Source organism: Siniperca chuatsi, linkage group LG23, assembly GCF_020085105.1.
Source record: "Siniperca chuatsi isolate FFG_IHB_CAS linkage group LG23, ASM2008510v1, whole genome shotgun sequence".
NCBI lineage: Eukaryota > Metazoa > Chordata > Actinopteri > Centrarchiformes > Sinipercidae > Siniperca > Siniperca chuatsi.
Window position 1 is genome coordinate 3,228,836 of NC_058064.1, and position 16,082 is coordinate 3,244,917.

Consider the following 16,082-nt stretch of genomic DNA (forward strand, 5'->3'; position numbering starts at 1 on the left):
AAGCTGTATTGATTTTGAAAATGTAGAATTTGATCTAAAGAAGAAGATGAATTGTTAAAATGATCGTTAGAAATGATCCGATCTGCGAGAGAGAACTAATGGAGCCGATCGTCCGAACAGGCGAAGAGATTGTATTCATCCTTTATTTCTCCCTCGTGTTCGGCTCTTCTTCCAAGTCATGCTTGGAAGCTGTTTCATAAAGCAGTCAAAGGTGAAGGTATTCACACTGTGTGTTACCGTGTCGACCTGCCTGTGTATACGTACAGACGTACGTCACTGTGTGCATAATCATTTCATTGAAATAGCTTTTAGAAGCTGTGTGTGTGTGGAGGAGATTTCACAGTGTGGCAGATCAGGAATGGGAGAGAAATTGCAGCTTATATCAATAGCATCTTTGTTAGTCAAAATATAACCATGTTTTAAATCTCACCATTAACCATAATCAGTGGTGGAAAGTAACTAAGAACTTCCCTTTGAGGCACTTGTACTTGAGTTATTCCATTTTATGTTACTTTACACTTCTACTCTACTACATTTCAGAGGGAAATATTGCACTTTTTACTCCACTACATTTATTTATGTTAGTTATTTTACAGATTCAGATTATTAATACAAAATATTATCAACAAATAAAACATGATATAGTATTATAAATTAAGCTACACGGCAGTATATTATGTAGTTCCAATTAGCCCCACCTTGACTAGCTGCAACATTAAAGTGATGACCACATTAATCTATCAATGATTATATTCCAATAATATAATATACGCTATTCTGAAATGGGTGAGTCATTTTAGTTTTGGCAGTTAAACTCATCAACAAAAACATCGTGAACATCCAACAGGCTCTCAGACACATCAGGAGTCTGTCCTGTACATAAAGACACTCATACAGTGTTTGATACCGATATATGAGAGGGTGTGGCCTCGTGTTTGTTATGACTCACATCTGTGATTTCCGGGTTGGGGCAATGTGCCGGCTTTGGTGACTGGCAGAGCTCCCGGTAAACACAGGTGCGTGAGGTTGCGCACCAAACGCACTGATATGTGTTGTCGGCGTTTTTACACAGACTGCAGTCTTCTCTTCCCACTGAGCAGTTATACAGCACGACTGATGGAGAGACGGAGGGAGGAGGAGGAGGAGGAGGAGGAGAGGTTACAGCTAATTAGCATAATTCAGATGGAACTGAATTGAAAATAAGAAAGAGACAAACACAACAGCATAATAACTGCACATTCACACTCTTCATTTTGTGTGTGTGTGTGTGTGTGTGTGTGTGTGTGTTTGTAAAAGTGACACACTAACCTGTCAGGGTGCTGTCAATCTTCCTCTCAGTGTCTCTGTCTTTGATATGGAAGGATATGTTCACCTCCTGCTGCTTGTCATAGGCAAACTGCAAACACACACACACACACACACACACACACACACACGCACACACACACACATATATTTCCCATCAGGTTTGCATTAACACACAGCAAAACATTCCTCAACACAACAAATTACCTTGCATCTATCTAACTGTGAAGGTCAGCACCCACACACACACACACACACACACACACACTCCTGTAGCCATAAATCAAGGGACGTTTTTCTTCAGGATGTGTGTGTGTGTGTGTGTGAGAAGAGAGAGAGGGAGGGAAAAAAAGGATCACACACACACACACACACGCATACACATATATAAGAACACACGCACACTCTTTAACCACCACAGCCATAACCACATATTAGCAGTCTTAGACTCAGCATGAGGTGAGGATCAATGGTCCCCCACACACACACACACACACACACACACACACACACACACACACTATAAGCTACCAGCAGATCAATGACTCAGGGAAAATAATTATGTTGGGGGGGGCTCCATCAGAAACATGGACGTCTGTTTAACAGCGAATAAGTAGTGTGAGCTCAAGTATTAATAAAACTAAAAGACAAATAAATTATAAACCTAAATATCATTAAATTATAAATATAAATACAACATGTCAAAATCAACAACGCAAGATTAAATTAACCACTAATGTTTCACTAATTGTCTAATTATCTTTAATGATACACTCCCTGATTTTGTTATAAAGCCTGGTAGCGTTCACAGTTGAGCTTCAAAACATAAACAGAGAGCTCGGAGGAAATGTGTGCACTTTGTGTGGCTGCTAATGGACACAATAAAAGAATCACAGTATATCTTTAAGTGGACTAAATAGGTTTAATTTAGGTTCTTTGATGCAGAGGCAGAAAAACAACTAATGTGTCACTGTACAGACAAACACAGTGATTGCTTTCTGTTTTTATCTTCCATGTTGATTAAATTATTTTAATGCCTTCCTGATTATAGTTATTTATATCTTGCTAAATAACGTCTGTGTGATCTGCTACGACGCCAACGTTGATGGGCTTTTATTATCAGCTCTGGTGTTCATCAGTACTTCTGTGTTCCAATTTTTGCCCTTTGACTCATTTTTTTAACACTTGTTTAAATACTCACATGTAGCTTTTGAGATTCATTCGGTTATGTTTTAAGAATTGTTTAATTATTGAACTTAATGGGAACATTTCTGTTACAGAAAACTCTCCAAATGTGTTTCTGGGGACAGATCGATTATCTGGCAAAGTACTGCTGAGAATTCGCCTCCTCGGTTATCTCTAAATCTGGTATATGAATATGTATATTCACATCACTTGGATAACTATGGTACATTACGATAATACTTGTAAGTAGGTAAATAAATTAAGTACATAGGTGCAGCACGTACTTAACACACAGAAAGTAAGTAAGTTAACAAGGGATCATCTTAAGGGATCATCAAAGTTACTACAATTCATCCTGAGAGGACAGTTTCATGGCAATCCATCCAAAAGTTGAGATATTTCAGTTTGGACAGACCAACTGACCGACATTGCCATCCTTAGAGCCAATATTATTTGCCAAATATTAAGCAAGTAGGTAACAAAGGAAGTAAGTGATGCATAAATGAATGAGTGTCCTTCATACCAACCTCATAACCTGTGAATTTGAACTGTGACCCCTGCTCCTGTATGACCGTCTTCTCTGTGAGCTTCATTAGCTCCGTCCCGATGGTAAACCTCTGGCCCTGGAGACAGAGAGGGACATTATGAAATACAGCCCATAGAGTAGATGATAATAATAATGGTTCTTCATCAGTTAATGTGCAATCTGACTGATCTCACCATGTAGATGTCCAGGTTTCTTCCCTGGAAGCTGATGGGGATTTCAAAGCCCACAGGGATCAACAGTGGCTCCGGAGACTCAAACTGAGGACAACTGTCAGGCTTTATCACAGAAAGACAGTCAGAAGCAGAAATATTGAGTTCAACAATCACATCAACACATATTAGTACAGTCCAGCCCTTCAAATCATCATCTAATGACTGCTAGGAAACAGGAATATTGTAGGCAAAGTAAACCTGTGGTCAGTAAATGAGTGATCCTGTCATAAAAATCATCACAAATTCAAATATTTCCAGCATTTAATTAAAACCTCAACATCACATACCTCTACATAGGGCTATTAGGGCTCCAACTAACTATTATTTTCTTTATCGATTAATCTGCGGATTATTTTCTCGATAAATTGTTTGGTCTTTAAGTAGTGAAAAATGCCCATCACAATTTTCTAAAGCCCAAAGTGACGTCTTTAAAAAGTCTTGTTTTGTCCGACCAACAGTCCAAAAGCCAAAGATACTCAATTTGCAATTAAATAAAACAGAGAAAAGCAGCCAATATTTTGCTTAAAATTGGACTTAAACGATTAATCAATTATTAAACTAGGTGCTGATTACCGGTATGTCTCCCTTGGGCAACACACAAGAGACGTCATCTGTCACCATGTCAGTCGCAAATATCAAACATGTTAAAAAAGATCTTTGTGAGAACGACTGACAGTGACTGGATCTGAAGACGTCAGATGAGCCTCTTTACATATCACACACTATATGATTTTATCTGCCGACTGTCAGCACCAACTAGGGATGGGAGTATATACGATATTATCGCGGATCGGGATAAATAACACTAGATATAAGTCGATCGCGGTGAATTTCCATTATTGGGATAATCGTGAATATCCTTACGAGTGACTTGAAAAGGCTGTCTAGCTCGCTAACGTACAGTCCTATATTGATTTCCTGATTTATTTTGAATTGCCAAGGATTGGCACGTCTCACTCTCTAGGCCAGCAGTGAGTGCCACAGTGCTGTTCAGGCTTTTTTATTAAAACAGGTCCAGAGGAGTACAGTTTGACTCTATGCCACAATACCAGTTGGACTTTGTTTGTTAAAGGATAAGTCCTGTATTTCTTAAGTCAGGGATAAATTATACGTACTGATGCAATTGAATTTACTGTCTGCATCATTTGACATCATGGTAGAGAAGTGAAAAATAGAGGCTGATTTAAAAAAATACAGGAATTATCGTGTAAGAAAGAACAGACTCACACAATGTTGCTATTTTTTATTTATCCTTTATTTATGCAGGGGACCTTATGATTTCTGATTACCTTATATAAGATTTTGTTTGTTTTTCACTAAAAAGGATGCTCACTAAAAAGATGTGTAACCTATCTGTGATGCAATAAAAATACTTGTTTCTTAACCAAATGTAAGGTAAAGTGATTCCAGCGTGTTTTCGTGCCATTTTAAGAGTTTTAAGCATATTTTGACGATTATCGGGATAATATTGTGAATCACAATTATTTTAGCTAGGATAATTGCGGCATGAAATTTTCATATTGTCCCATGCCTAACACCAACTGACCCAGACTGGAACAGACCTGGTCCAACTTTGTCCCATTAGTCGTCATGCCCAAATCATACTCATAATGGACTCAACGGTTGTAATGTGTGTACATTAGTGTACAGCACATACAAACACACATACCTGTTGTGGTTTAATTATGTGACCATCTACAGCATCATCTCTGTCACTGCAGCTGTGATCCTGAGCGTTCCACTGACAGCCCCATTCACTGGTCACACACACTATACACCTGAAGACAAAACAACACCAAATACTTATGATGTGTGCCATTCAAGTGTGTGTGTGTGTGTGTGTGTGTGTGTGTGTGATCTATCTTACGGTGTGTTTTGGTTCTTCCTGACTGTAGCAGCACAGTTGTAGAAGTGATATTCTCCAGACGTCACCTCAATTTCGTCGTTCACCAGGACCTTGACTGGGACGGACACATAGTCTGAACACACACACACACACACACACACACACACACACACACACACACACACACACACACACACACACACACACAAGGATAAAGCGAGAGACGGAATAAAGACATACAATAAAACTGACATGTATGAGTATCTGTGACATTCAGACATAATAATGACTAAAAGACTTTTGTTCCCTGAGTTTAGTCTCGCAGGCAGTACTTCCAGGTTGATTCTGTTCCCAAAAAGCTCCAGCAGTCCAATGCTTTAGTTTATAGATATCTAAAGGAATAGTTCGACATTTGGGAAACATGCCTTTTCGCTTTGTTGCCAAGAGCTAAATGAGAAGATCGATGCCACCCCTTTATTTTAATACAGCAATACAAATAAATACAGCTAAATTATCTGATTTCTTAATACTTGATTTACATGAGACATAAAAATGCACAAAGACATAAAAGAAACACAAGGCAATATAAAAGGACATATATAATTAGGATTGAAAAAATTAACAAAATAAAATAAATAATATTAATAATAAGCAAAACTGAATGAAACAGGAGAATAGAAATTACAGCACAGTGGCAGTTCAGTGCAAGATAAGAAGGAATAGGTGAGGTAGTGGCAAATAAACGTTTTGAGCCTTGAGAGTTGGAGCAATCCTCAAGTTTTCTGGGAGTTTGTTCCAGATAAGTAGTGCATAAAATTTAAATGCTGCTTCACCAGATGATCTGAGAGGTCTGGACGATTCATAGAGTGGCAGCAGATCAGAAATGTATTTTGGCCCTAAACCATTCATTCAGTCTTTATAATCCAACAGTAGTTTTTTTAAAATCAATTCTCTGCCTACAGGAAGCCAATGAAGGTGGTGGAAAATGCTGCCTGCTAGATGCAACTCAGGGAACAAAAAGTCCAACAGAAATGACACATGAATCCATATATTAAGAAACACTTCTGTGCATCCTGTAAATCCTCCACGTGTCCACCTACCCTGCTGGTCGGGAGTGGGTGGGATTTCCACGGGGTCCGGCAGCGAACAGGTGACTTGTACCTGACCGTCAATGTTCATCACGGCTTCACTAATGAAAGAGCCGAAAACACAGTGCAGCCTATCAGATTGCCCCAGGCTGGGGAGGGTGGGTATCTTGATATCAACCTAGAGGAGTGTAAAAAGAGATGGAGTGGGATTAACGGAGATACCAGAGGGAGGGAGACGGAGAGAGGAGGAATGTCAAGGGAAGAGTTGAGTAAGTAGTTATTTTTCACCTCACATCTCTACTGGCTGCAGTGAGATAAAGAAACGAGATATGTGAGTTAGTGGTAGACAGGGAAAGAGACTTTTCTGTGTTTGAGTATGAATGACAGAACAAGACTGGGTGTGACAGAATAATGAACTTAATAATTATATGTATGTATGTGCAATATTAAAGGATTGGGCTGGCATTATCTAATCTTTTCAATCAGTCCAAAACCATCACTGAATTTATCCTGCTAACAAGTATTGTTTGTGTAGCCTCCATGCAAGGCGTGGGTGGTAATGATTTTTATCACGCTGCCTTATCTAACTTCATAGTGTAGTACCAATATATATTGTAATATAGTACATTTTCTGGAAATTCAACTGTTTATAGGTTAAAAATCTGATGGGAATATGTATTTTTGGCTAGTTTTGGCCAGTCAATTACATACTCGACAATGTACTTAATCATATTGATGCAAATGTCCAGTAAATCCAATATTGCCATAAAGCAGCTTCCTTATTGAATATGCAACACTGCCCACGATGACCTATCACACCTAGAGATATTAAAAGGCACAGTTATCTTGGAATAAGGTGAGCATGTACTCAAAATCTCTGAAAGTTGACAAACTTCTGTTGTGTTACTTTACATATAGACATATTGCCCGACTCTACTCTGTGCCACAGAACTCCACTGCCGTCCAAAATCTATTAAAAACACATAAAAGAGTCATACTGTTGCACTGCGTGACACTTTCTTTTATTACAATAAACATGTTCAAAGACAAAGTGTAAACACTGAACCGTGTCCAGAATAATAGGATATAATGGAAAATGTACTTAGGATAGGTTCACATATTTTAAGTCTGTCTTAAAACAATAGTCAGAGACCAATATGAACATTTAAATATGTTTTGCTTGCTGTTATCATTCCTCTTTCTAATGTGCTTCTAATGTTAATGATGGGGGACGAAATCCACAATCCTTGTTTTGTGCAAAAATGTATACAGAAGTTTATCTGAAGCGTTTATCTGAAGCGAACATGAGGCTTCAGCAGCCTGAGTTAGTCAAGTAATGTTTTTAGTATGAAATTCCCTTCTGCAGATGGCGTTTGCTTGTTGAGCTGAAACAAGTTGACACACTAACTTTGGAAGATTAACTCACACTGCTGAAGCTTCACATTAGGGGATGTTTTAATGTTTGGACAGGAGGAATGATTACAGCGATCAAACCTGACGGCTGTTTTAAGAACATTTGTGGTCCTATCCTTTCAAAATAAGTAAGGTGACCTATTCCCGGAAAAACAACGCAGCTGCCATAAAAGTTGATTTCACAAGATGCTTAGTAAAAAAACCTTTATCTTAAAGTTTGCATCTGTTTCGTCAGCTTCAGCTTTGTCACGCTAACAATGACGTCTTCATATACACGTTCTTCATATCTAATCTATAATGTTGTCATCCTGATTGTCTTTGTTGTAATTTTGCTGCGTTGGTCTATTCTGTACACACAACATCTATTTCCTGTCTGTCCGTCCTGGGAGAGAGATCCCTCCTCTGTTGCTCTTCCTGAGGTTTCTTCCAGTTTTTCCCCGTTAAAAGGGGAAAGCTTCTCCTCATCGAATCGAGGGTCTAAGGATACAGGGCGTCGTATGCTGTACGGATTGTAAAGCCCCTTGAGGCAAATTTGTGATTTGTGTTGTTGAGCTATATAAATAAAATGTACTTATTATTTTTAGTAGTAGATACTCTTGAACTGAATATCATTAGAAGATTTTGAGAGTCAGGAAAACAAAGTATTTTAAGTTTAACCCGCTTGTACTTTTTTACAGTGCCAAGCCATGTGTAATGTAGGAATTATGTCAACTAATAAAAAGCTACGACTCTGTTATATGTTTTTAATAGTTTTTGGACAACAACAAAGCTCTACGGCACAAAGGGCTTAATATAAATAAAAGGCAAAAATAAAAAACAATGACTGACCAGCTTACTATTAAAGGAAGTCCATGATATTGGTTGACAGTCTAGAAGGAAACCTGAGGCACTCTGACTGTAAATATAAAAATCCTTTATTAAATCATGGATAAGCCAACGCGTTTCGACTCAGAGAGCCTTCATCCAGTTATAAGGTGCAATGAGGGCAGGTGTTCAATTTAAAACTCATCAAGTGGTCATGGGACTAGGTCACATGGCATGCTGATTCTGCCACTTAAAGAGACCACATACAAGACATAACAGTAAGAGCAACAAAACAAGTGCAAACTAATACTATAACAACCTCAAACATATAATGGCAGAAAAGGAAAAGAGATAAAAGTCAATATTCAATCACAAATCAATAGAGTAAAAGTTAAGGACAACCTGACAGTGTTATACTGTACACTAGTGTAGGTGAACGGCACTATTAATAGAGCCCTACAATGTGAAAGTGCTCATAATTACGACAACAAAAATATAAGTATTAATATATAATATAATAGATATCAGGTTTTGGATACACAGACAATACTTGTTAGTAGGATCAATACTTTGCTGGTTTTGGTCTTTTCATGGGATTTATTTTCTTTAGATTATTTTTTAAATGAAAAGAAATAAATAAAATAAATATGTTGACTGTGTTCAGTTATATTTTGTTACCTCAACCTTCATTTTAACAATACTTATTAGATTTTTATTATCTGAAAAAGGTAAGAGTGTGTGTGTGTGTGTGTGTGTGTGTGTGTGTGTGTGAGGGAGAAAGAGGGAGCATGTGAAGGACTGAATGTGTGTGTGTGTGTGATACTCATGTTGTGAGGACGTGTGCGTGTTAATTTGCAACAAAGAGATGTGTGTAAGTGAAGGATAATAAGAATCTAAATACAGCTGACTGACCTTGATAAATTGTACATTTGTCCGCGCATGCATGCAACAATGTGTGTCATTTGTTCGTGTGTGTGTGTGTGTGGTGCAGTAATAATTACTATTCAACTGTGCTGTTCAAACACCAGCTCCTCATTACTCCTCGCTGACCTCAACCGTTTTAATTTCAAACTTTTTGATCTTGGGTAACTGAGAAGCGCCTGAATGAATTCACCGGAGACTTTCTCCTCTTTTTAAGAATGTAAAGCTGAATGAGGCAAAGTTTTTTTAAAGTCAAAATCCAACTGTTTTATCAGATTAAAATAACAAACTGGGCGCTGCAACACAGACGAGAGTCCCAAACTCCCTAATTAACATGCAGCAGATTCATCTATCTGGGCCCAAAGGAAATTCTGGTGTTTGCTGAGGTCAAACTTAAAGAGTCGTCTGTTCAGAGAAAGTTGGACTCAACTCCTTCCCACCAGAAACTAACGTCATCTCAAAGGATTTACAGGTAATGAAGTCCACATTAAAATACTTAGGATTGCCAATATACAAAGCTGTACAATTATTCCACTTGCAGATCAGAATTTCTGATTGTATTTGTGACTTTACAAGATTTTAGCATCTCTATCTGAAGTACTCTGTGACGCATGTGAAAATTAAAATCCCATTAAAATAGAAATAGAAATGAGCAGAGCCGCAGACTTGAGAGTTGACTTAGCTTCTAAGAGACTTGACAACAGACCTGACTCCCTAAAGGCTTGACTTAATAGTGTGTCCTCCAAAAACCTCCAAGTCTCAGGTTTTGAGTTGGTAAAATCCTGGACAATAAAAAATTTAAAAGACAGCAGCAGGCAGGCCTTGCATAGAAACCCTGTCTCATAAAAATTACAATAGCAAATACATGTTGCTCCTTTGAATATGTTTTTTTAATCAATAAAGGTTAGGGAAAGATGGTGGTGCTGGTTAAATACTGAAAAGTCAACACCTTGATTTTTTCAGTACCTTTTTTTATACTGTATCCTCATCAATTTACTACCTTAATCATGTCTTTACTGGGTTCATAATCCTCTATACATCATATATATATATTTTACAATTGTGGGTGTCATAGCACTAATTGTAATCATAAAAAAGTAATTAAATAGAACACCTAACTTAACCTTAACAAAGTATTCTAGTGGCCTAAACCTTAAAACATGTAGGAAGTTCAATATCCTGTGCTTTGTACACCCAGCTATTCATCCTGACCTCCGCCATATGGCTTCTGTGCAGTATAAAGATGTCACACACAGCAATTATTTTTCCTCCAAACTATATTTTACAAAGTGTGAATTCCACAACATACTTTGTAGTAGACAGGGTTGTGCATTGCCACACAGCTTGCACTTTTAATTATTAGGCCTGTGCATCGACAGCTTTGAAAGGAAAAATCACTTAAATGGTCAGCATCCACAGCTGAAAGACTGGACTTGCCCCTAAATCTGCAATAACTTGTTTTTTTTTGGCCACTTGGGGCAGCACATGAACACAACACTGACACATCATCACCTTTTAAGTTGATGTGGTGAACTTGTGGGCAAGCAATTGCTGATTTACACATCCAGCAGTTACAGAGCAACATTATCATTCATTTGGAGTCATGTTTGTGGGCACCTGATGAATCTAAGTCCAATATTCACTTCATTTTAGCTCTGTTTTTGGTCTCTTCCAACTCCCGAGAAAGATATCTGGCTCTTTAGCTGCTAGATGTTCCGGTTGCTTCACCAGTCAGCTGTGAAACTGAACCAAAACAATAAAGTTGCGGGCTGTAAAACCAAAACAATGAGCTGAAAGACACTATAAAGCTTCGTAGAGCAGAGGGGAACTGCAGAGTTGGTGACGATTCTCTGAGGGTTTGTCACTACAAGCGACACATGTTCTTTTGATCCATTGTTAATGTAAAAATATTGATTAGTGCAGCTTTAAAGCATCAAGTTTTAACTTGGCAAAATCCCTGAACAAAAACACATCATGACACGTTGCTGAAAGCTCCAGAAAATTTGCAGTAAGTGCAAAGAGTTTTCTGTCAAACTAGTATTTTCAAAGGTGAACAATCAACCCTCAAGCTCAATAAAAGAAGACAGCAACAAGCAGACCTTACGTATTTACGTATTACAGCTATGTAAAAAACCCACTAAACACAGGTTTAACAGGAAAAAATTTTTTAAAAAAAGAGTTAAAATGTTATTTTTAAATGATCAGGATTCAAAGCCCTGAAGCTTATAAAGACTTGTGACCTGGACTTGCCCTCAAGGACAATGTTTGACTTTATACTTTGCCTTAAGAGGACTTGAAACTTGACTTAAACTTGCTCCCAAGGACTGAAAAACAGCTCTGGAGGTAACCAGACAAATATAAAACTACAAACAAAGTCTTTACAATTGCACTTCAAAAGCATTCACCTACTTCTATTTGCATATTGTTTATCATAACCTGACCTGATTGTAATTATCACGCACCCATAATGTTGTTTTCTTCTCTTTGCATTTCTGATGAGGACTATGTCACTTAAATCACCAATCACCAATGTTGCAATCTACATACAGAACACATTTCTGTCCTCAGATCATCCTGAGCAGCTTTATTTTTTTATTCCATTCAAACATCTGACTGATGAACCTCTTTTAAAGCACAAATTCTAGCTAAACTACACAATGAATAAGCATCATGTATCTTTTTTGTGTACAGCAGACTGTATGTGCCGGACAAAATCTGAGCAAAGTCTTAGAGTGGAAAGGCATGATAGGAAGGAAGGTCAGTTGACAGTTTGGTGTTGTACAGCTTGAAGGACGACATGTCTTTCTGGCAAATCAGCTCTTTGATCAATTCCTCATTAATTCAGCAAGTTCAGCCGTCAGGTTCAGATAGAGCGATGCACCACAGTATGCTCTGCTGGTATTCAGTATAAAATGGCTGCCACAGCATTTTGATTTTGAATTTCAAAGTGTTATAGAAATTAATTTGCTTCCAGTTACGTTCATGCTCTTGGCAATGATCATGTGGCTGTAGTAAAAGAGATAACTGGAGATAACAGAGTTTGGATAGTGATGTCTTTTTTTTCTCTCTCCAAAAACAACTTTTTTTTTTTTTTAATCCTCTCAAAAACCAAAAATACAATATATAAAATAACATAATGCACGTTATTCTGAAATGGACCATTCTGCATAATGAGTACTTTTACTTTTGGTACTTTAAGTAAATTTTGATGCAAATAAAGATCTGAGTACTTCTTCCACCACTATCTTAAGCAAAGCGTTAGCATATCATTAGCTAACTATTAGCAAACTATATTAGATTGCAGTTTACGTTAAAAAACATGAATGCTACCAGAGTTTACAGAGTTTCACAATGTTAGCGGCTTTAGATTTGGGGAAGTTAACACTCCAGTAACCACAACCGAACTTGTTAACCAACATAGCATTACTTTTGCCATCGGTTATACATCATCCAAAAAGCCTTTTCTCTTGTAAAAAGTGAAAACATGCTGTTTGAAAATACGAACAAGTATGTGAGCTAAGGGTCAAATTGTGTCCATGTGTTCTACATGTATCATCAACTCTTGAGGTTTTGCCTGTGACCTGTTAGCTTTAGCCTCAGTCTTTTAGCATGATAGCATGTAGGTAGCCGTCAAGTGCATGTTTAAGACCTCTTTACAGGGTTCTCATTTTAAAACGAATCAGCTGGACACATTTAAAAAGTCAACCAAACTCTTTAAACTAACGTTTAATTAGCAAGCTCGTTACAGCTGGTAAAGAGTACGTTGTCATTTCGGCTGGAAAAATCGACAGTCGCTGGCTACAAATGAGATGCTGCTTCTGTGTACCTTTGTCTGAAATCAAGCAACTATTGTTTCTAAAATTACAAAAAAAAAACTGATGGTAAATCTGCCACCATTATCACTATAAGCTAAATATGTGCCATATGTGAGAACAGAAAGCTTGACAGGCTTAGCAAAAGTTACTAAAAGGGGTGGAGACAGCAACATATTACTTAACATTATTTAGCATTCATCAGGTAGAAAATCACTATTATTGAAATTTTAGTAACAAGGCCAATAATGCCCAACAGTGTTCTTCTGAACCTAACTGAAATCAGCACTGTTGCTGCTGTTGCTCATATTTGATTCATCGAAACGAGGCGTCATCATAAGTTTCTGGGTGTGACACAACATTTCCAAGCAAGCATTATTTTATTACATGAGCTGAATCACGATGCAAACTACAGAGTTGTTTTTCAAAGCAACTGTCAGCACAAACAATATAGATTCTATGCAATATACATCTGGCTCATATCCAAAAAATTATAAATTATAATGTCACTGCGCATTAAAAATGTCTATTTCTTTGTATCTCCCCTGAGGGCCCCTGGAGGTCCACGTTAAGAACCTGTGTGAAATGCTGCTGACAACACAGACACAGAGCCCTCCAACTCTGTGAGAGTTTCAGGAGGTTTGACTGGTTTAAATTAAGCAGAGCTCAGCAAGAACTGAACTTAGCTCAGGGGGATTTCCACTCCAAAGAGGGAAAGACTGAGAAATATGTATGTTCATTCACATCCTCAGTAACGCTCACTCCTTCCTACCTGCTGTGTCTTCTTGCAGCTGAGGTTCAGCGGGTTGAAGGCCTGGATCTGAACACACTGCTGATTGGGTGACCACAGCCAGGTGTTTTCCTCTGTATTCCTACTACACTCCTGCTTCCTGGTGCATCTGTGAGTCAAGCAGATGGAGATAATATCAAACTTCACTAATTATTCAATCTCAACTTAAATATTTTCAGAACTTTGACTCAATGAAAAAGTGAAAATAGGGATTTTAAAAAAAAGAAAAAGTCCTTTTCACACATGAATTTCAATAGAAAAGTGATAGTGGTAGTGTTGCCATATGCTACATAGTTTTACCTTTGTATAAATAATATACACAAATGATGGAAACGCAATTAATGTTTATTGAAACCTTTATACACACAGAGTGACTCACTTTCCCTCCAGGACACACCAGCCACAGTAGGGATCCTTCATCGAGACGCAGGAGTGGCAGTCTGTCTTCAGGTGGCAGGCCTGGACTGGAACCTTGGTGATCTGCATACATGAGACAGGCTTTTATTGTGAAGGAGCTGTTATTGTGGACAACATGCAGGAGTGTAGAGGGAAAAGGTAACCTTTCGATTAGGACAAAAAACAAAAAAATAAACACAAATCCATCAACTGAAAATGATAAAAAAAAGAATGTTACGCTAATATTAGCATTCAGCTCAAAGTACACTTAAAGCCCCATTCGGACTGGATTTGGGATGTGGGGTGATCACCTGCCCTGGTCAGTTAATCCTGTCCAGAGCACGTATGTAGGTCATTTTACAAGTAACTGCTGGTTTTTGGCAAATTTAAATCCTGTCCAGAGCGACATCCTTGTATTTTAAAGTGGATCGCTGAGTTTCCTCTGCTTGTTTGCTTGTAACTGCTTGTTCTTCTATTTTTTTTTTTTTTTACTTTTGTGTGAAAATCAAAAATGGATGGAAACATGCTAACACCAACATGTGGGCCTATTTGGGAACCAATATGATGACAGAAAAGATCAGGAGAGCAAGCCCACGTAAAATCTTATCAAATAGGCTGTTGTAATGTTAGCTACAGGTTGGAACTGGTATTCTCTTTTGAGCCCCGTTTTTTGCCTATATTTGTTTATGATTTACAAAAAAATCCTGTAAAATAATTCCTGTTTTGTTTTTGTTTTTAAAAGGAGAATGTCTAGAGAAAAAAAGAGGTGATAAATCTGGGATCCATTTGGGAGATTTGTTTTGTGTTTGCATGGTTTTACTTTCCCAGCTGTCAGTTTTGATGCGCTGCCTTAACGATGAATCTTGTGCTCAGAGTTACACCCGAGACATGTGACACATTTAAGTGTTATATGTGAATTGGTTGTAAGAGTTTTATACATTTCTAGACAGTATTATTTCTCAACTTGTCTGACTTGGATCCTGTGACTTGAAACATAAATAAATCCCTTATATACACATCACTTAATAGTATTTGCGATTTTCCTGTATCCTGTGTAATATTTTCTTGGAAAGGGAAGGTCTTAGATGGATGGTATTTTAGTAGAGAACTTCTTCCTGCCAGCTGTGGAAATAATTTTCCTCTCTGACAAGAAGAGGTCGGTCTAATAAATTTAAATGAGCAGATGGAACAAGCTCGAGTATCGTCACTTGACTTGATCAAAGTAAATTGCCCTCTTGAAGTGCATTCTAATTAATTCATTTCTAAATCAATAACATCAATTTCACTTCGGTGTGGCGGCAGAGAATGATGGCGACCGAAAGATGAAAGGACAAAGGAGAGAAAGACAGATGAAGAGAAAAAGCAGAGGGGAAAACAAAGAGAAAGAGAATGAGTGAATAACTCAATGGCTGACTCCAGTGTGGTAATGTGGACGGATGTATTGGTGTTAGTCGAACAAATTAATAAATGATCAAATAAGACGGATGGATGAAATGAAGTAAAAGTAGAAGTAAGCACATGACCTTCTTTATGTGGCAACACAGAGGTGTTAGATGGATGGAGGGAGAGAGAAATGGATTTAGCAAAAAAGAACAATCAATCCATCCAAGTCTGAGTGAGTTTGACCTTTTTCTCGGTGGTGATGTACAGGTGTTGGAGGCTGGAATCGAACAGCAGGTTCTTGTTGACCTTGTCTCCCGTGACTTCGCCTGTCGCTCGCCCGTACACCTCAGGATGGGCAGACAGATGCACCTTCAGCACCT

General features: G+C 38.0%; 1 protein-coding gene across 3 annotated transcripts in view; it reads right to left on the reverse strand.

Moving 5' to 3' along the window:
• LOC122871541 (plexin-B2-like) overlaps positions 1-16,082 on the reverse strand; it is a 190,400-nt gene that overhangs the window by 33,821 nt on the left and 140,497 nt on the right. For all 3 annotated transcript variants that reach the window (XM_044186763.1, XM_044186761.1, XM_044186762.1), the window contains 10 exons: positions 15,946-16,080; positions 14,303-14,403; positions 13,906-14,032; positions 6,196-6,361; positions 5,117-5,228; positions 4,919-5,027; positions 3,211-3,312; positions 3,018-3,113; positions 1,309-1,396; positions 950-1,113 (listed from right to left, as the gene is read on the reverse strand). In XM_044186763.1, coding sequence (XP_044042698.1) covers positions 950-1,113; positions 1,309-1,396; positions 3,018-3,113; positions 3,211-3,312; positions 4,919-5,027; positions 5,117-5,228; positions 6,196-6,361; positions 13,906-14,032; positions 14,303-14,403; positions 15,946-16,080 — 1,200 coding nt within the window. The remainder of the gene's footprint in view (positions 1-949; positions 1,114-1,308; positions 1,397-3,017; positions 3,114-3,210; positions 3,313-4,918; positions 5,028-5,116; positions 5,229-6,195; positions 6,362-13,905; positions 14,033-14,302; positions 14,404-15,945; positions 16,081-16,082) is intronic.